This window comes from Taudactylus pleione, unplaced genomic scaffold (assembly GCF_031769625.1).
Source record: "Taudactylus pleione unplaced genomic scaffold, aTauple2 ptg000303l, whole genome shotgun sequence".
NCBI classification, from domain to species: domain Eukaryota; kingdom Metazoa; phylum Chordata; class Amphibia; order Anura; family Myobatrachidae; genus Taudactylus; species Taudactylus pleione.
The window spans coordinates 1,193,848-1,216,782 of record NW_028284704.1 but is presented as its reverse complement, the minus strand read 5'-3'; the positions used below and the strand labels follow the sequence as shown (position 1 = coordinate 1,216,782).

General features: G+C 43.0%; 1 protein-coding gene across 2 annotated transcripts in view; it reads left to right on the top strand.

Annotated features, from left to right (window-relative positions):
- Nucleotides 1-22,320, top strand: part of HTR1F (5-hydroxytryptamine receptor 1F) — a 358,823-nt gene extending 336,503 nt beyond the window's left edge. For both annotated transcript variants that reach the window (XM_088442043.1, XM_088442042.1), the window contains exon 5: nucleotides 21,189-22,320. In XM_088442043.1, coding sequence (XP_088298169.1) covers nucleotides 21,214-22,320 — 1,107 coding nt within the window. In that variant the 5' untranslated portion in view covers nucleotides 21,189-21,213. The remainder of the gene's footprint in view (nucleotides 1-21,188) is intronic.
- The last annotated feature ends 615 nt before the right edge of the window (nucleotides 22,321-22,935 follow it).

The following is a 22,935-nucleotide window of genomic DNA, read 5'->3' as shown; positions in this document are numbered from 1 at the left end:
TTCAAAAACGGAGGCGTTCCTTAAGGAACGTCTACCGTTTTGTGGGCGGCCGCACTGACATCATCAGTGAGGTCAGTGGGGAGCTTCCTGCTCGATCAGAGCAGGAAGCTCCCTGGGGCTTGCGGTTGCCAAGACCCAACCTTAGGGACTCATCGCAAGCCCCGATGGTCGCGATGGTGTTCACGATGATGATTTAGAACCAAAACAAGGGGATCTTCGCACCTCTCTAGTTGGTATTCACCTATAATTATTAGAGATGAGTGGGTCCGGTTCTCCGAGAACCGGTCCCATCCGAGCATAGGGTCCGGCTCGGGTTTTCCCACGTAACTCGGAATCCAAAATCCTGCTGACGGATTCTTGCGGTTTTTGGATTCTATAAAGGTTCCGGTGATCGGCGACATTTTCACTCCGGCTGTGGAGAGTGTATAGAACAGATGTGCTCTGTTCTTCTCTGTTGTTCAAGGGTGCAGTGTTGTAGTTGTTCAAGGGTGCAGTGTTGTAGTTGTTCAAGGGTGCAGTGTTGTCGGGCTGGGGCTGCAGTACATAAAGTGGGGGGTGCTGCTGCGTCACCATTGTCCTGTCAATCAGGGGGCTCGGGCTGCAGTTCATAAAGAGGTGCTGTGTCGGCCAGGGGTGCTCTTCCACAGTGTAACAAAAATAAAAGTTAAAATTAATAATTATCATTCACTATTATTGGTCATACAGTGTACTTGCTATATGGTATTGCAGCTCTGTATGCTGTGAGTATTCTGGGTCTGAACATTCCCACAGAACGCCAGGGAGCAAAGACGAGTGGCGACACCGTGCATGCACAGTAGAACATGTCATCAAAGCTCAGGCCAGGCTAACTGACTCCGGCAGGTCTTAGACGGATGTGTTGCTTAGTACATCCCGCAGCCCACTGTGTCTTCAGGAATCTGGTTGGCTGCTCAGGGTCCTGACAGGAGATTCCTGTCACTGTGCTGGGAGACTCCTGTTAGGAAACTAGGCATACTTGCCTATTCTCCCGATAATCGGGTAATGCTCCCGGACGCGCAGAAGAGTGGGCAAGTCTGGCCACCACCTACCCGCACCCCCCGCAGCCACTGTGTGGGGGGGGGACCAGGCCACGTTGACGCAATCACAATGCCACACCCCCACATCGTCCACCTATGCCACTGCCATACCCCCTGCTGTGCCAACCTGAAGGAAAAAACACAAGTTTCCAATTTCAACTTTTATATCAATAATAAGTAAATATAAATCCACTCATTGGGTCTAATTCAGACTTGTACGCAAACCTAATGGTTTACATAAAAGTCCGTTTGGTGTAAGCACTGAGCAAGCGTCATGCCGCAGTGCACACGTGCTGTGATGCCACTGTGCGATGGAAACTGCAGCCTGACTGACATGCTGCAGTCGTTTGGGGCAGCTAATGGGCGACGATGGGGTCGTGTCAACTCCATTTTGTGGGTTGCCGACACCAGGGTCTTTGTCTTCCAACACAGATTTCCTGGGACAGCAGTTCTTTTGCCCATTCTGGATAAGCTTAAGCAGCACACAAATTGAGGCATCATATGTATATATAACAAACATGTAATAAATTATGTAAAAATAATTAAATGCAGCATCTCTCCTTGTTCCGAGTGGCTGACATCTACACACTGCATTCCACTGTGGAATGCACACCGATTGGCTAAGAGTCAGACTTCTCTCAGCCAAGCAGCGGCGGGCGTTGCCATAGAAACCACCCACTGATTGGCTGAGAGCCATCTGACTCTTAGCCAAGCAGTGCTATAGTGTAGAGTACCACGTGGGAAGTGACACTCGGGTAGCGCTGTAGTGTATAGCGTACAGTGTGTCTGCGAGTCCGGGACTAGGCATTTTTTTATTTTACCAACACCGGATTTCTACTTGGGCAAGGGGACCCGATATTCGCCAAGGACTAGGTGAGTATGAAGTGTGTGAGTGCAATTGTATCTAATAAAGTGATAAAACATTTGGTGTGTGAGTTTTGTCTTTTTTAAAATATTTTCTTTACACCGGGGGTACAGGTGCACCATGCCAGCGGGCCCTTACTGTCTGGGCATGCTGACACTTGTGGTTTTCCAAGTACCTTGCAAGCCTGGGCAGGGTTGCTGGGACTTGTAGTTCCACTGTAAAGAACAATTTTACTTTTAGATTTTACACCATTAGCCCTGCACCCAACGCCTCCAAGAGAACGGGGAAGAGCCCAGGTGCTGGTAGATCCTTCGGGGGAAGATCCAATTTTATTTTTGGGGTCCCTACTTTCTGAGGGTTTTCTAGCCCTGGGCTGACCAGTTTAAATATTTAGGGATAGATGTACTAAGTCTATTTCTTTACGCAAATTTAGTAGTATTTTTTTTTTTTTTCAATTTTCATATTAGTTATTTTATACAAACTCATTCATATCAGGTTTAGTGGAAATTCCCCTCTTCTCACTTAAATCATCTGATTATTATTTATGAATGCGTATAAGGTGCATGTGTGTATGATCACAAATATTATAAACGGTTTAGTAGTAACTATTCCTGAAGCAAATACATTCACATCACGCGGCATGTAGCTGCTGCTTCCACTATACAAGATAAAGCAAAGTTATATTTAAGGCGATCATGTACTATGATCTAGGGATGGTAAGGGATGACTTGTGTCTTATCTTTATTGAATAATTCATTGCTATTGTCAAGTTATCAACAGAGCCCAGCTATAAAATCCCGAATTGTATTTATGTTAATTGATATACGATAAGAAGAGAGTCAGATAGGTAAAATCAGGTCATGAGCAGAAAATGACTATACTGAATGTGCCAGCAGAGATAGTGGAGTACCAAATACATTTTTGTGGCACATAGGTTAAAAATGGGGAATGAAACAGAAATGATTTGCATTAAAATCAAGTGAAGTAAGTGACTGGGATAAGGTGCATTAATATATAGAGTATTACAACTAACAGTTATTACTGTCTAAGTAGAAGTTGCAATTGTCCTGTCCCTAACTCAAAATGGAGGCATCTGAACCAACATTCATAAAAATGGTCCATATCAACAACTGTCTTCTAGGGACAATTGGGATCGCTGAGGCATGAGGCACTTCATAGTCACTGCCTTGCGCTGCAGGGCTTTAATCATTTACATTAAAACTACATTTGTGCATCGACCCCTGTTTTTGGTTTTGGATCCGGATTCATCCTCATGCTTTGGTTTTGGTTTGGCAAAACCAGACTCACGTGTTTTGGTTTTGGATCTGAATTTTTTTATTTTTTTTAAAATAGCTAAAATGACGTCATTGTTGCCTGTTAGCATGCAATCCAACACCCGAGTTCGGTTTGTAAATCCGAGTTCCGAACCGTAGGAAGATCTGAACCGAGACACGGTACCCCAATGTGTTTCTGAACTTGGACTCGGAGCCCCTAAATTCAGTTGTTGTCGGTTTCTGAGAACCGGACATGGACATCTCTAATTAAAACTTCGTACCTGAACTTCTGTTTCCACTGTGCACATGTGTCTCTATGGACTTTCCTAAACCTCGCTAACTTATTAAGGAAGAAATAAAAATTGTTCTTGACCTTTATAGCACAATGATATATATTTAAAAAAAAAATTCACAGCACAAAATGATGCATCTGCTATCAGCGCAAACCATTAATGATCCATGCTGCTCCTCTATGACACCAGAAAATTATAAGTGGCCACTGTGGGAAATCATTTGTGATTGGTTGGTAAAACAGCGGAATCCTGTGGACGACTTCTTTTTTTGTTGTGGGTAAAGTTTTGGCAATTTAAATTATCGAAGGCGTTAGACGTGAGCTCCGGTGAACATCCATTTAACATTTTTAAATTGAATTAAGTAAACCTTTACGGATATAATTTTTTTAATTGAAATCTCCCTTAATATACCGTCATTTTCTTAAATGTGTTGTATGTTATTTGGCCTAATGATACAAACAGTAGACTAGCAGTTCAATCAAAAAAATAGAGACACACATTTAATGCACTTTAGACTGTGAAAGACTGTAATAAAATACAAGCACAGCGTTTGCCAGTGACAACCCTGATATTCTAACCTCCCACACTAGTAGAATAATGTGACAAAAGGAACATTTCAGACATTAAAATAGACACACAGAGACATTAATTTCTTTTATATTTTATTGTCTATGACCTGTATCCACAGCTCTTCTATGAAATAAGATTGTCGAGAAATACAAGATCTAATTTTAACTTATCTAAAAATAAGAAGTAATAAAAAGATATATATATATATATATATATATATATATATATATATTAGGGGTGTGCACCGGCCACTTTTCGTGTTTTGGTTTTGGATCTGGATCTTTCTTCGCGTTTTGGATCTGGATTGGTTTTGCCAAAACCACCCTTCCGTGTTTTGGGTTCTGGGTTTTGTGTTTTGGATCTGTATTTTTTTGAAAAAAAGCATAAAAACAGCTAAAATCACAGAATTTGTAGGTTTTTCTGCTCCTATGCTATTATTAACCTCAATAACCTTAATTTCCACTCATTTCCAGTCTATTCTGAACACCTCACACCTCACAATAGTGTTTTTATGTCCAAAAGGTTGCACCGAGGTAGCTGGATGACTATGCTAAGCGACACGAGTGGGCGGCACAAACACGTGACCCATCTAGGCGTGAAACTGCAGTGGCAGACAGGATGGCAGTTTGAAAAACTAGGCCCCAAACTGTACATAATGCAAAGAAAAAAAAGAGGTGCAAGATGGAATTGTCCTTGGGCCCTCCCACCCACCCTTATGTTGTATAAACAGGACATGCACACTTTAACAAACCAATCATTTCAGCGCCAGGGTCTGCCACACAACTGTGGCTGAAATGATTGGTTCGTTTGGGCCCCCACAAAACAAGCTGGCAATTAATCTGTCCCTGCACAAACTGGCTCTACGGAGGCAAGATGTCATCCTCATCCTCTTCATCCACCGATTCCTCACCCTCTTCAGTGTGTACATCCTCATCCTCACAGAGTATTAATTCGTCCCTGCTGGAACCACAGGTCCCTCTGTACGTTCTGGAGGCTGGTCTCCCTGGAAGAGTTGATAATTCATTTTATGAACATCATCTTCTCCACATTTTGTGGAAGCAACCTCCTACGCCTTTCGCTGACAAGGTTCCCGGCTGCACTAAACACTCTTTCGGAGTACACACTGGAGGGGGGGCAACTCAGGTAAAATAGAGCCAGTTTGTACAGGGACCTCCAAATTGCTTCTTTTTCCTGCCAGTACAGGTACGGACTGTCTGACATGCCTACTTGGATGCTGTCACCGATGTAATCCTTTAACAGACAGACGCACGCCTGTCGCTGCTGCTTTGAGGATGCAAGTGCGGCTACAGCCCACACAATTCACAAAGACAGAAAAAAAAAAGAATATTTTTATTGTTTGTGTAGCACACTTTGAGGGTGTCACCACCCTTTAACAGACAGACGCACGTTTGTCGCTGCTGCTTTAAGGATGCAGGTGCGGCTACAGCCCACACATTTCACAAAGACCGAAAAAAAAAGAACAATATTTTAATTGTTTGTGTAGCACACTTTGAGGGTGTCACCACCCTTTAACAGACAGACGCACGCTTGTCGCTGCTGCTTTAAGGATGCAGGTGCGGCTACAGCCCACACAATTCACAAAGACAGAAAAAAGAAGAATATTTTTATTGTTTGTGTAGCACACTTTGAGGGTGTCACCACCCTTTAACAGACATACGCACGCTTGTCGCTGCTGCTTTGAGGATGCAAGTGCGGCTACACCGCACACAAGTCACAAACACATTAAAAAAATAGTTTTTTATTTTTTGGAGCACTTTGAGAGTTACACCACCCTTTAACAGACAGACGCACGCTTGTCACTGCTGCTTTAAGGATGCAGGTGCGGCTACAGCCCACACATTTCACAAAGACCGAAAAAAAAAGAACAATATTTTAATTGTTTGTGTAGCACACTTTGAGGGTGTCACCACCCTTTAACAGACAGACGCACGCTTGTCGCTGCTGCTTTAAGGATGCAGGTGCGGCTACAGCCCACACAATTCACAAAGACAGAAAAAAGAAGAATATTTTTATTGTTTGTGTAGCACACTTTGAGGGTGTCACCACCCTTTAACAGACAGACGCACGCTTGTCGCTGCTGCTTTAAGGATGCAGGTGCGGCTACAGCCCACACATTTCACAAAGACCGAAAAAAAAAGAACAATATTTTAATTGTTTGTGTAGCACACTTTGAGGGTGTTACCACCCTTTAAGAGACAGACGCACGCTTGTCGCTGCTGCTTTAAGGATGCAGGTGCGGCTACAGCCCACACAATTCACAAAGACAGAAAAAAGAATATTTTTATTGTTTGTGTAGCACACTTTGAGGGTATCACCACCCTTTAACAGACAGACGCACGCTTGTCGCTGCTGCTTTGAGGATGCAAGTGCGGCTACATCGCACACAAGTCACAAACACATTAAAAAATTAGTTTTTTATTTTTTGGAGCACTTTGAGAGTTACACCACCCTTTAACAGACAGACGCACGCTTGTCGCTGCTGCTTTAAGGATGCAGGTGCGGCTACAGCCCACACATTTCACAAAGACCGAAAAAAAAAGAACAATATTTTAATTGTTTGTGTAGCACACTTTGAGGGTGTCACCACCCTTTAACAGACAGACGCACGCTTGTCGCTGCTGCTTTGAGGATGCAAGTGCGGCTACATCGCACACAAGTTACAAACACATTAAAAAAAAATTTTTATTTTTTGGAGCACTTTGAGAGTTACAACACCCTTTAACAGACAGACGCACGCTTGTCGCTGCTGCTTTGAGGATGCAAGTGCGGCTACAGCCCACACAATTCACAAAGACAGAAAAAAAAAGAACAATATTTTAATTGTTTGTGTAGCACACTTTGAGGGTGTCACCACCCTTTAACAGACAGACGCACGCTTGTCGCTGCTGCTTTAAGGATGCAGGTGCGGCTACAGCCCACACATTTCACAAAGACAGAAAAAAAAAGAACAATATTTTAATTGTTTGTGTAGCACACTTTGAGGGTGTCACCACCCTTTAACAGACAGACGCACGCTTGTCGCTGCTGCTTTGAGGATGCAGGTGGAATCTAGACGGGATTTGGAACCGAGGACACACTACCTCCATCAATTGTCTAAATCCCACTTCACTAATGGCGGATACCGGATGCACGTCTAACACCAACATAGCAGTCAAGGCCTCAGTTATACGTTTTGCTTCAGGATGACTGCTGTCGTACTTCATCCTCATCGCTAGGGACTGTTGGAGGGTCAATTGTTTAGTAAAAGTAGTGATGTTCCTACTTCCTCTCTGGGATGATGAATAACTCCCAGCAGCAGCAACATCACTAGGAGGAAGTGGTTCTTGATCTTTCCCTATTTTATTTTTATCGGAGAAAGTTTGGTCCTCCATTTATGTTATATTGATATATACGTGCGGCTAAAGCGCACACAAACACAGAAAATATTTTTTTATTTTTGCTGGAGAGTAGTGCACTTTGTGGGTTACACCACCCTTTAAGAAATGAGCCAGCCGGCTCTTTACTTATGGGACACAGGCGCACGCTTGGCGCTGCTCCTTTGTTGATGCACGTGCAGCCACAGTGCACACAAGTCACAAACACAGAAAATATATATTTTTTTGTTTTGGAGTGTACTTTGGGGGTTACAGAACCCTTTAACGGTCAAGCCAGCCGGCCCTTTACTTATGACACAGGCGCACGCTTGGCACTACTTTGTTGATGCACGTGCGGCTACTGCGCACACAATTCACAAACACAGAAAATATATATTTTTTTGGTTTGGAGTGTACTTTGGGGGTTACAGAACCCTTTAACGGTCAAGCCAGCCGGCCCTTTACTTATGACACAGGCGCACGCTTGGCACTACTTTGTTGATGCACGTGCGGCTACTGCGCACACAATTCACAAACACAGAAAATAATTTTTTTTTTGGTTTGGACTGGAGTGTACTTTTGGGGGTTACAGCACCCTTTAACGGTCAAGCCAGCTGGCCCTTTACTTATGACACAGGCGCACGCTTGGCACTACTTTGTTGATGCACGTGCGGCTACTGCGCACACAATTCACAAACACAGAAAATAATTTTTTTTTTGGTTTGGAGTGTACTTTGGGGGTTACAGAACCCTTTAACGGTCAAGCCAGCCGGCCCTTTACTTATGACACAGGCGCACGCTTGGCACTACTTTGTTGATGCACGTGCGGCTACTGCGCACACAATTCACAAACACAGAAAATATTTTTTTTTTTGGTTTGGACTGGAGTGTACTTTTGGGGGTTACAGCACCCTTTAACGGTCAAGCCAGCCGGCCCTTTACTTATGACACAGGCGCACGCTTGGCACTACTTTGTTGATGCACGTGCGGCTACTGCGCACACAATTCACAAACACAGAAAATATATATTTTTTTGGTTTGGAGTGTACTTTGGGGGTTACAGAACCCTTTAACGGTCAAGCCAGCCGGCCCTTTACTTATGACACAGGCGCACGCTTGGCACTACTTTGTTGATGCACGTGCGGCTACTGCGCACACAATTCACAAACACAGAAAATATATATTTTTTTGGTTTGGAGTGTACTTTGGGGGTTACAGAACCCTTTAACGGTCAAGCCAGCCGGCCCTTTACTTATGACACAGGCGCACGCTTGGCACTACTTTGTTGATGCACGTGCGGCTACTGCGCACACAATTCACAAACACAGAAAATAATTTTTTTTTTGGTTTGGACTGGAGTGTACTTTTGGGGGTTACAGCACCCTTTAACGGTCAAGCCAGCCGGCCCTTTACTTATGACACAGGCGCACGCTTGGCACTACTTTGTTGATGCACGTGCGGCTACTGCGCACACAATTCACAAACACAGAAAATAATTTTTTTTTTGGTTTGGACTGGAGTGTACTTTCGGGGGTTACAGCACCCTTTAACGGTCAAGCCAGCCGGCCCTTTACTTATGACACAGGCGCACGCTTGGCACTACTTTGTTGATGCACGTGCGGCTACTGCGCACACAATTCACAAACACAGAAAATAATTATTTTTTTGGTTTGGACTGGAGTGTACTTTCGGGGGTTACAGCACCCTTTAACGGTCAAGCCAGCCGGCCCTTTACTTATGACACAGGCGCACGCTTGGCACTTCTTTGTTGATGCACGTGCAGCTACTGCGCACACAATTCACAAACACAGAAAATAATTTTTTTTTTGGTTTGGACTGGAGTGTACTTTCGGGGTTACAGCACCCTTTAACGGTCAAGCCAGCCGCTCCTTTACTTATGACACAGGCGCACGCTTGGCACTACTTTGTTGATGCACGTGCGGCTACTGCGCACACAAGTCACAAACACAGAAAATATATATTTTTTTGTTTTGGAGTGTACTTTGGGGGTTACAGAACCCTTTACGGTCAAGCCAGCCGGCCCTTTACTTATGACACAGGCGCACGCTTGGCACTACTTTGTTGATGCACGTGCGGCTACTGCGCACACAATTCACAAACACAGAAAATATATATTTTTTTGTTTTGGAGTGTACTTTGGGGGTTACAGAACCCTTTAACGGTCAAGCCAGCCGGCCCTTTACTTATGACACAGGCGCACGCTTGGCACTACTTTGTTGATGCACGTGCGGCTACTGCGCACACAATTCACAAACACAGAAAATATATATTTTTTTGGTTTGGAGTGTACTTTGGGGGTTACAGAACTCTTTAACGGTCAAGCCAGCCGGCCCTTTACTTATGACACAGGCGCACGCTTGGCACTACTTTGTTGATGCACGTGCGGCTACTGCGCACACAATTCACAAACACAGAAAATAATTTTTTTTTTGGTTTGGACTGGAGTGTACTTTTGGGGGTTACAGCACCCTTTAACGGTCAAGCCAGCTGGCCCTTTACTTATGACACAGGCGCACGCTTGGCACTACTTTGTTGATGCACGTGCGGCTACTGCGCACACAATTCACAAACACAGAAAATAATTTTTTTTTTGGTTTGGAGTGTACTTTGGGGGTTACAGAACCCTTTAACGGTCAAGCCAGCCGGCCCTTTACTTATGACACAGGCGCACGCTTGGCACTACTTTGTTGATGCACGTGCGGCTACTGCGCACACAATTCACAAACACAGAAAATAATTTTTTTTTTGGTTTGGACTGGAGTGTACTTTTGGGGGTTACAGCACCCTTTAACGGTCAAGCCAGCCGGCCCTTTACTTATGACACAGGCGCACGCTTGGCACTACTTTGTTGATGCACGTGCGGCTACTGCGCACACAATTCACAAACACAGAAAATATATATTTTTTTGGTTTGGAGTGTACTTTGGGGGTTACAGAACCCTTTAACGGTCAAGCCAGCCGGCCCTTTACTTATGACACAGGCGCACGCTTGGCACTACTTTGTTGATGCACGTGCGGCTACTGCGCACACAATTCACAAACACAGAAAATATATATTTTTTTGGTTTGGAGTGTACTTTGGGGGTTACAGAACCCTTTAACGGTCAAGCCAGCCGGCCCTTTACTTATGACACAGGCGCACGCTTGGCACTACTTTGTTGATGCACGTGCGGCTACTGCGCACACAATTCACAAACACAGAAAATAATTTTTTTTTTGGTTTGGACTGGAGTGTACTTTCGGGGGTTACAGCACCCTTTAACGGTCAAGCCAGCCGGCCCTTTACTTATGACACAGGCGCACGCTTGGCACTACTTTGTTGATGCACGTGCGGCTACTGCGCACACAATTCACAAACACAGAAAATAATTTTTTTTTTGGTTTGGAGTGTACTTTGGGGGTTACAGAACCCTTTAACGGTCAAGCCAGCCGGCCCTTTACTTATGACACAGGCGCACGCTTGGCACTACTTTGTTGATGCACGTGCGGCTACTGCGCACACAATTCACAAACACAGAAAATAATTTTTTTTTTGGTTTGGACTGGAGTGTACTTTTGGGGGTTACAGCACCCTTTAACGGTCAAGCCAGCCGGCCCTTTACTTATGACACAGGCGCACGCTTGGCACTACTTTGTTGATGCACGTGCGGCTACTGCGCACACAATTCACAAACACAGAAAATATATATTTTTTTGGTTTGGAGTGTACTTTGGGGGTTACAGAACCCTTTAACGGTCAAGCCAGCCGGCCCTTTACTTATGACACAGGCGCACGCTTGGCACTACTTTGTTGATGCACGTGCGGCTACTGCGCACACAATTCACAAACACAGAAAATATATATTTTTTTGGTTTGGAGTGTACTTTGGGGGTTACAGAACCCTTTAACGGTCAAGCCAGCCGGCCCTTTACTTATGACACAGGCGCACGCTTGGCACTACTTTGTTGATGCACGTGCGGCTACTGCGCACACAATTCACAAACACAGAAAATAATTTTTTTTTTGGTTTGGACTGGAGTGTACTTTCGGGGGTTACAGCACCCTTTAACGGTCAAGCCAGCTGGCCCTTTACTTATGACACAGGCGCACGCTTGGCACTACTTTGTTGATGCACGTGCGGCTACTGCGCACACAATTCACAAACACAGAAAATAATTATTTTTTTGGTTTGGACTGGAGTGTACTTTCGGGGGTTACAGCACCCTTTAACGGTCAAGCCAGCCGGCCCTTTACTTATGACACAGGCGCACGCTTGGCACTTCTTTGTTGATGCACGTGCAGCTACTGCGCACACAATTCACAAACACAGAAAATAATTTTTTTTTTGGTTTGGACTGGAGTGTACTTTCGGGGTTACAGCACCCTTTAACGGTCAAGCCAGCCGCTCCTTTACTTATGACACAGGCGCACGCTTGGCACTACTTTGTTGATGCACGTGCGGCTACTGCGCACACAATTCACAAACACAGAAAATAATTTTTTTTTTGGTTTGGACTGGAGTGTACTTTCGGGGGTTGCAGCACCCTTTAACGGTCAAGCCAGCCGGCCCTTTACTTATGACACAGGCGCACGCTTGGCACTACTTTGTTGATGCACGTGCGGCTACTGCGCACACAATTCACAAACACACAAAAAATTATTTTTTTTTAGCACTTGGGGGGAGCACCCCTGATGGACAGAGCACCCCCTGGACAACACTACAGCACCCCTTTAGGACTGGGACACTGCACAGGACTTTGGAGTGGACACAGCCCCTATGGAGAACTGACTGCACAACACAGTCCAGCCAGCCCCTATGGACTTTGAAGTAGTGGACACAGCCCCTATTAACAACAGCAGCACAGCACAACACAGCCAGCCCCTATGGACTTTGAAGTAGTGGACAACAGCAGCACTACACTACACTACACAGCCCTAACTCCCACCCTCCCTCTTCACTGTCCACAGCCGAGTGAGAAAATGGCGCCGACGCGGGTACCTTATATAGGATCCAAAACCCGCGAGACTCGGAAGGCGGGATGATCACGTTTTGCCTCGATTTCAGATCCGAGTCAGGCGGGAAAAGTCGAGCCTGATTCGGATCGGACTCGGATCGGGGGGGCTCGGGGGGGTTCGGATTTCAGAAATCCGAACCCGCTCACCCCTAATATATATATATATATATATATACCCATATATTAGGGATGTACGCCGACCCCCATGTTTTGGTTTTGGATCTGTATCTACTTCAATGTTTTTTGTCTGGATTTTGTTTTACAAAACCACTCTTGCGTGTTTTGGTTTTGGATCTGTATTTTTTTCCCAAAAATTATATAAACAGCTAAAACCACATAATTTGGGACTGTTTTTGTTCCTACAGTAATATTAACCTTAATAACAATAATTTTCAGGCATTTCTAGGCATTTTTAACCACCTCACAGCTCACAATATTGATTTCACTATTTTTCACAAATATAGGCCAAAGGCTGCAGCGAGTTGGCTGGCTAAAGTAAGCGACAGAGCAGCATCACAAATGCACGGCAGTTTAAAAATATAGGACATCTATGAAACATTGCAACAAAGCAGTGGCAGACAGGATTGCAGTTTAATAAACTATAATAATGTCAGTCGGCAATGCAAAATGTAAAGAAAAGAGGTTTAAGATGGAATTGTCCCTCCCACACATTCTTATGTGGGATATTAAAAGGACATGCACAGTTTAACAAACCAAGCACTTTAGCGACAAGGACTGACACTTTTGTGGCTGAAGTCCTACTTTGTTTGGGCCCCCACAAAACATTTTTTGGAAGGACCACCTTCATTTATTAAGGAGGAGGTTGATGATGAGGGTGTTGGTGGTGGAGATTGCATGTGCTGGTCCAAACTGCTGGTAGCTGATACTGGACTGCTTGTTATTAATTTACAAATTATTCTAATTTTGTTAAAAAAGTTGCATGAACTCACAAATGATGTAACAGGGAGGAGGTGCCTAGATGGTTAACGTCCCTTCCTCTGCTAACTTTGGCTTTACAAATGGAACAGATGCCTTCACAACTGTTGTCAGAATTTAGATTAAAATAATTCCACACCCAAGACATGGCTATTCTGGCTTTCTTTTTATCACGAACAAGAACTGCTGCCACTGGTGGCTGATTTATGTAAATAACAACCTCATCATCAACATCCTCATTAGCGTTAGATAGGACACAAATTTTCCCATCATCCTCCTTTTGCACTTCCTCCACACTATCATCCTCAATTTCTATTATTTCACCATCTAATACTAGCACAGCCGTCATGGTGTCAGTGATCCGCTGTGCAACTGGGTGACAGCTGTTATACTTACTTCCTCTACCAAAGGATTGTTTAATAGTCAATTGTTTTTTCTAATTACTACTAATATTAGTCTCCTTGGTCCATTTCTGGGATGAAGATCCACCCCCAGCAGCAGCAGCATCAGCAGCAACAGGCGTAGCACTCAAGGATCCTTCTGAGCAATCACGTATAGGAGAGGAGTCATTCATGCTTATGAAATTGGATGCAGCAAGACTACTTCCAATCACGATTGAGGATGTTGATGATACAGGTGTTGGTGGTGGAGATTGCAGGCGCTTGGATCTAAAAGAGAGAAGGTAGCAGCTAGGTGACGCTGGATTGATTGTTACGTTTTTAGCCAAAGTTTCTGAATTTGAAAAACACTTTTGAATTTGAGGAATGCGCTGCAAATGATGTAACAGGGAGGAGGTTCCTAGATGGTTAAGGTCCTTACCTCTACTCACTCTTGCTTGGCAAACTTTACAGATGGCTTGATAACTGTTGTCCGGATTTGGGTGGAAATAATTCCACACATGAGAAGTAGATTTTTTTGTCTTTTGCCCCGGCATGACAACAATGGGCTTTTTCCTACCATGGGCAACAACTGTTGCCTGAATTTACACAGACAACATCCTCGGCATCAACATCCTTGTTAGCGCCAACTACAGAAATATCCTCCTGATCCTCCTGGTGCAATTCCACAGAAGCATCCTCGATTTCTACGCCAGCATGTTGACTTGTGCTGCTCATCCCCACATTTGCAGAGGGCACACAATGGTGGAAGGAGGATCCTCTTCAAGTACAGTATAAGAAAGGTCAGGCTCACACATGGAAACCGCGGACACACTTGGACTCTCCTCGGGGATCTGCGACTTTTCTGAGCACACAGTGCGTTAATGTGCCTTAGTGATTTTAATTTTTTTGACACTTCTACAGGGAGAAGGGCTTACATCATCATAAGATGCAAAACCACAGTCATAAATAAAGGCCAAGGCCTTATCCTTTCCTTACCACTCTGTGTAGTAAATGGTATCTTGCCAATTTTTTGTTTCTCTGCAGCTAACTTATCTTTTATTTATTTTTTTCTTTAACACTGTAAAACATTGCTTGCTTGATTTTGGATGCCCTGACTTAAGCCCTGTATGCTCTTGGGCATCGGCTTTAGTAGATGGACTAGTATCATCATAACTGGTGGCACTGGCAGCAGCTCCACCGACTAGTATGTGGTTCCTGCTCTCCTCTCAACTGATCATTCTCCATATTAACAAACACAAATGAAGTGGGGTACAGCACAAACGTCAGTTTGTACTAATTTTAAATATTACACTGCGGTATCAATGACCTACAGTGTTACAAGATTTTTTTATGAATAAGAATAACACGCTGCGCTGCCACTAACAGTGTGACAATATTTTTTATGAATATACTGCATTTCCACTAACAGTGTGACAATATTTTTTACGAATACATTGAGTTTTCCACTTACAGTGTCACAATATTTTTTACTAATACACTGCGTTTCCACTAACAGTGTCAATATTTTTTATGAATACACTGCATTTTCCACTTAGTGTCACAATATTTTTTACAAATACACTGCATTTTCCTCTTAGTGTCACAATATTTTCTACGAATACACTGTGTTTCCACTAACAGTGTCAATACTTTTTACAAATACACTGTTTTCCACTTACAGTGTCACAATATTTTTTTCGAATACACTGCGCTTCCACTAACAGTGTCAATATTTTTTATGAATACACTACGTTTTTCACTTACAGTGTCACAATATTTTTTACGAATACACTGCGTTTTCCACTTACAGTGTCACAATATTTATTGTACACTGTGCTACCACTTACAGTGTCACAAACAATACATGTATTAATATTACACTGCGGTCTGACAGGCAGCGTCACAGTAAAAAAAAATAATAATAATATAGTACACTAAGGCACAGCACATAAAAAATCTATATTATTTTTTATTAATTATATTATTATTAGCTTTTATTTTTTTATACACTGGGCACCCTTGGATGGACAGAGTTGGACACAGCAGCCCCAGCCCCTGGTTGGACACAGAAGCCCCTGCCCTGGATGGACTCAGCAGCCCCTGGATGGACACAGCAGCCTCTGCCCTAGATGGACACAACAACCCCTGGATGGACACAGCAGCCCCTGCCCCTCGATGGACACAGAAACCCCTGGATGGACACAGCAGCCCTTGCCCTGGATGGACACAGCAGCCGCTGGATGGACACAGCAGCCCCTAGATGAACACTGCAGCAACTGCAATTGATGTACACAACCCCTGGATGAACACAGCAGCCCCAGGATGGACACAGCAGCCACTGCCCCTGCATGGACACATGGTGACTTCAAATGTCCATATGATCTAATAGTGCATTTTCTATGTGCAAAAAGGCGTTGCTACTAGAGGTGAGCAGTTCCGTTTTGCAGATAACCGAGCACACCCAATCTTTGGGGTTCTGAGTCAAACAGAGTCCCGGCTCAGATCACTTTACAGTCCCAACTAGTGTCTTCACGCCAACTGCGGAACTTGGACCTAAAACCCGGATTTAGAGTATTTTGGAATTCATTTGAGTCTCTTCCTCGTGATTTCAGGTGCTGTGACGTGGCCATAAATTATTGGAAATTAATGGAAATTAATGTTATTGATGTTAATAATACTACAGGAACAAAAACAGGTCCAAGTTACATGATTTTACCTTTTTTTTATTAATTTAAGAAATCTAAAACCAAAACACTTAAGGGTGATTTTGCCAAAACACGGCAATGATTTAGAACCTCTCTAGTTGGTACTCACCTATAAATATTAGACCCGACTCGGGTTTTCCAGCGTAACTCAGAATCCAAAACGAGGCAAAACGTTATCATCCTGCTGTCGGATTCTCGCAGATATTGGATTCTATAAAGGTCCCGGTGATCGGCGCCATTTTCACTCTGGCTGTGGAGAGTGTACAGAACAGATGTGCTCTGTTCTTCTCTGTTGTTCAAGGGTGCAGTGTTGTAGTTGTTCAAGGGTGCAGTGTTGTAGTTGTTCAAGGGTGCAGTGTTGTCAGGCTGGGGCTGCAGTACATAAAGTGGGGGTGCTGCTGTGTCACTGTTCTCATGTCAATCAAGGGGCTCGGGCTGGTTCATGAAGGCGTGCTGTGCCGTCCAGGGGTGCTCTTCCCCAGTGTTAAAATTTTATTTTTGGGATACCCACTTCCTGAGGGTTTTCCAGCCCTGGGCTGACCAGTTTAAATATTTAGGGATAGATGTGCTAAGTCTAATATGAAAATTGAAAAAAAAATAATAATAATACATTTGCGTAAAAAATATAGTGTGAAAATAGCTTATTCTAAGTTATTTTATACAAACTCAGTCATAATCATCTGATTATTATTTATGAATGCATATAAGGTGCATGTTTGTATGATCCCAGATATCATAAACGGTGTAGTAGTAACTATTCCTGAAGCAAATACATTCACATCACGCGGCATGTAGCTGCTGCTTCCACTATACAAGATAAAGCAAAGTTATATTTAAGGCGATCATGTACTATGATCTAGGGATGGTAAGGGATGACTTGTGTCTTATCTTTATTGAATAATTCATTACTATTGTCAAGTTATCAACAGAGCCCAGCTATAAAATCCCGAATTGTATTTGTGTTGATTGATATACGATAAGAAGAGAGTCAGATAGGTAAAATCAGGTCATGAGCAGAAAATGACTATACTGAATGTGCCTGCAAAGATAGTGGAGTACCAAATACATTCTTGTGGCACAAAGGTTAAAAATGGGGAATGAAACAGAAATTATTTGCATTTAAAGATTGCCATTAAAAGCAAGTGAAGTAAGTGACCGGAGTAGTGTGCATTAATCTACAGAGTATACGGAACAGTTATTACTGTCTAAGAAGAAGTTGCAATTGTCCTGTCCCTAACTCAAAATGGAGGCAGCTGAACCCACATTCATATAAATGCTCCATATCAACAACTATCTTCTTGGGACAAGTGGGTTTGCTGAGGCATGTGGCACTTCATAGTCAGTGCCTTATGCTGCAGGGATCTAATCGTTTACATTAAAACTAGATACAGTATGTGCATTGACCCCTGTGTTTTGGTTTTGGATCCAGGTTCATCGTCATGCTTTGGTTTTAGATCTGTATTTTATTTCTTTTTTTTTTAAATAGATAAAATGACGTCATTGTGACCTGTTAGTACGTAATCCAACACCCGAGTTTGTAAATCCGAGTTCCGAACTGCAGGAAGATCTGAACCGAGACACTATACCCCAATGTGATTCGGACCCCCTAAATTCAGTTGTTGTCGGTTTTCTGAGCACCGGACATGGACATCTCTGATTAAAACTTCATACCTGAACTTCTATTTCCACTGTGCACATGTGTCTCTATGGACTTTCCTAAACCTCGCTAACTTATTAAGGAAGAAATAAAAATTGTTCTTGACCTTTATAGCACAATAATATATATATTAAAAATTATGCATCTGCTATCACCGCAAACCATTAATGATCCACGCTGCTCCTCTATGACCCCAGCCAAATATAAGTGGCCACTGTGTGAAATAATTTGTGATTGGTTGGTAAAACAGCGGAATCCCGCGGACGACTACTTTTTTTGTTGCGAATGAAGTTTTGGCAATTTAAAATATCGAAGGCGTTAGACGTGAGCACCAGTAAACATCCATTTAACATTTTTAAATTGAATTAAGTAAACCTTTACGCATGTTATTTTTTTCTATTTGAAATCCCCCTTAATATACAGTAATTTTCTTAAATGTGTTGTATGTTATTTGGCCTAATGACACAAACAGTAGATTAGCAGTTTAACGAAAAAATAGAGACACAGGTTTAATGCACTTTAGACTGTGAAAGACTGTAATAAAATACAAGCACAGCGTTTGCCAGTGACAACCCTGATATTCTAACCTCCCACACTAGTAGAAAAATGTGACAAAAGGAACATTTCAGACATTAAAATAGACACAGTCACATTCATTTCTTTTATTTTATTATTGTCTATGACCTCCATCCACAGTTCTTCAATGAAAGATTGTTGAGAAATACAAGATCTAATTTTAACTTATCTAAAAATATAAAAATAAGAAGTAATAAAAGGAAGGCTATATATATATATATATATATATATATATATATTAAAATTTCCCTCTTATTACCCTTTTGTTGATACAAGACATGAGGCAACTGGGTACCGGTGAACACATTTAGATTTTATGAGAATGGGTGATGCTAAAAGTGCAGACCACAACTATGGTATCCAAAACGGTATGCTGTCAGGAAGTCGGCGGTCAAAATGCCGACCGCAGGCTTCCCGACTGTCATATTCTGAAAACTGCTGGCCTGCCAAGGTCATTGGTGACATTTACATGAAGGAACTGACAAGACACAAGACCGCTGGTCACAGAACTGCACGGTGACTTCATATGTCCATATGATCTAATAGCGTATTTTCTTTGTGCAAAAAGGTGTCGGTACAAGAAATGAGCGGTTCGGTTTTGCAAGTAACCGAACACACCCAAACTTTGGGGTACTGAGTCAAACCGAATCCCGGCTCAGATCACTTTAGAGTGCCAAGTAGAACTAAGGACCTGATTCAGCCGCGCTCGCAAGGATGCCTTCGCACACAACCAGTCGATTGTTTGCATTCTGCGCATGTGTACACATCGCAATACGCGTGCGCAAACCAATGCGAGTGATCGGGAAGCATATGCTCACTGCGCATAGACAGCCCCACTGAATGAGTGACAGGAGAAGTCGTTTGTTGGTGGTGACGGGCAGGCCACTGGAAATGGGGGAGCGGAGGTGCGAGCGCAGGCGTGAATGAGCGTCTCAACGCCGTTTCAGAGGCGTGCATAATTAAGAGGCAGCGTAATAGTAGACGTCACCTGGCTGAATTTTACACTGAAGTGCTCGCAGTGCTTGCAGAAGGGTATGGTCAGCCACAAGCACTGCGTTCGCTTCCGATGTTATTCGATGTACCGATGGTTGCATGTGCTTCCTGGAGATGATGTGCGCAAGTGGGTGTCTTAAGACAGGCTGGTGGGCGTCTGCATATACAGAGCGATCGCACGCCAAGACATAGTGGGTGTGCTAATGCCTTGGTGTGCGGTCGCTTGCCTTGCCGAAATTTGCATACGCATCTAGCATGCAAACGCATCTAGCGAGCGGGTCTGAATCAGGTCCTAAGTCCCAACTAGTGTCTTCATGCCAACTTCGGAACTTGGACCTAAAACCTACATCTAGAGTATTTTGGTTTGCATTTAAGTCCCTTCCTCGTGATTTCAGGTGCTGTGAGATGGGCAAAAATTATTGGAAAATAAATGAATGTAAATTAATGTTATTGATGTTAATAATACTATATTAACAAAAACAGGTCCAAGTTACATGATTTTACCTATTTTTATTTATTTTGAAAGAAATCCAAAACCAAAACACTTAAGGGTGATTTTGCCAAAACACAACGATGATTTAGAACCAAAATCAAATCAAGAGGATCTACACACGTCTCTAGTTGGTACTCACCTATTAATTATAACTTAATATGAGACTTATAGTAGCATTCATTCCTGCCATATCTTCTGACGCTGATTTTAATAAGCAACTCCCGCGAATCTTCCCATATTTTTAAATAAACCATATTGATTTTACCTTTAAAATTATCGCCTCTTTAAAAATGCAGGAAGAATCGCAGTAGTTCCCGCAGTGGCACCAGATCACACCCTATTACTTAAGGCCCTTTCACTTTTTAATGGCACAACCGTTTAGTTGAAATTACTGATTGGGACACAGAACGCCAAGATGGAATGTGTGTGCTGGGTTACTGAAAATTCCTTCTAATGCTTTTCATACATATTTACTGAAACCCTGCTTCTCAATACGTTTTCAGAATGTTAGCTCTTATGGGTGTCTTACCCTTATTCCATTGACTATCCTCATATTTTTGGAAAATTTTCACAGTGAAGAGTTTAAGAAATGTAGAGATACTGGCGCAGTTACATAGTACATTCTGGCACTATGTCAAAGACTACTGCGCGTGCGCAGGTCCCTGCGAGCATGGCGACAGCGCCATTTTCCTGGTGATTTCTGCTGCGTTGGTGCAGGACTTCATAGAGGTGAGTATAATGTATGGGTGCAGCATGTGCGGTGTAACAACCCCTCCCCCCCCACACACACACACTGCAGCCATTATAGATCCGCCCACATAGCGATATCACCTGTAGATATGATAAGCACCTGTATAGTCTTAAAATAAAATAAATGTTAATGACCATAAAATGAGTTAAATGTTTTTCAGTATTAAGCTTCACATTCCTATTCCAATGTCTGAGTTTTATTTTATCAACTGATTGCATAATTAAACATTTGCCTTTTTCTTTTTCTCCAGCGATCAACTCCCCGCTGTGAACTTCATGTGTAGAGAGAATATGGATATACTAAACATAACGGAATATAATTGCACTTCAGAACAACTAACGAAAGGGATTACAGGCAGAATTCTTGTATCGCTTACTCTGTCGGCCCTGACATTGATGACAACTGCAATAAACTCCCTGGTAATTGCTGCAATAATTGTGACACGGAAGCTCCATCACCCTGCTAACTATTTGATATGTTCCCTGGCAGTGACGGATTTCCTGGTGGCGGTGTTGGTGATGCCTTTCAGCATCATGTACATCGTGAAGGAAACTTGGGTTATGGGTCAAGCAGTCTGTGACATCTGGTTAGGTGTAGACATTACCTGTTGCACGTGTTCCATACTGCACCTCTCAGCAATTGCACTGGATCGTTATAGAGCTATAACCGACGCTGTCGAGTACGCCAGAAAACGAACGCCCCAGCATGCTGCTTTCATGATTGCCATGGTGTGGATCATTTCTATATTCATATCTATGCCTCCGATGTTCTGGCGGCACCAAAGTCACAACCGTGATGACGAATGCATCATCAAACACGACCATATAATTTTTACTATTTATTCCACGTTTGGAGCTTTTTATATCCCATTGGGGTTAATACTTATTCTTTATTATAAAATTTATAAAGCTGCAAAGTCCTTGTACCACAAACGGAATATGAGCCGTTGTGAAAAAGAGCAGAACGGTCAGGTTCTTCTAGAAGCTTGTGGGAAGAGCTCCACCTTGTGTATACCGGAAAAGTCGTTCTCCGACCACTCGACGGATTTTGATAGAGTCCACATCACGATTAGGAACCCGAGAGCCGAAATGAGACACGAAAAAGCTATGAGGAAGCAAAAAATATCCAGCAATAGAGAGCGCAAAGCAGCCACCACTTTAGGCTTGATTTTGGGGGCTTTTGTTATTTGTTGGCTTCCATTTTTTGTTAAGGAAGTTATAGTAAATATTTGTGATGCATGTTATATCTCTGACGACATGTCCAACTTTCTCACGTGGCTCGGATACCTCAATTCTTTAATTAATCCACTTATTTATACCATCTTCAATGAAGACTTTAAGAAAGCATTCCAGAAACTAATCCGCTGCAGGCACTACCTATGAAAGATTACTTGAAATGTTTTTTTTTTACAATTGATGAAATAAAATGTATGCTAAAACTGTACTACGTTACACTGAGCAGGCCTAAACGTAACCCTATTTTCTAATGAAAACACAGGGACTCCATGCTATATTTGTACATGTATACTGTGCTGCTGTGTATCCACTTTTAATTCAGTTATTTAGGTTTATTTGTCATAGGAGGGCAGAATAATTTTGGAGATGCAGACATAAGTTTATAATTGAAGACCTTAGATGATGAGCACTAATGTCTTAGCCATAAGAAAATACTTAAGATACATCATTTGTATTTAATACTGTATATTCAAGAACAACAAACGTGCAAGTGCTACAGACAACAAAACTATGCTTTCTTAGGCTGCGTCCACTATGAAGCATTCTTATAAATATTGGATATTTTACTTATCTATAATCCATACTTGCCTACCCTCCCGATTCGGCCGGGAGCCTGCCAAAAATCGGGTGCCGCTCCCGGCCCCGGCGACCCGTCTGTATAAATCCCGGCAGCGGGGGAGGGCGGTGACGCGATTCGCATTGAATGGTGTCATTGTGTCCCCGCCTGCTTCACAATGCCATTAATCCAGCCCCCAATGACGC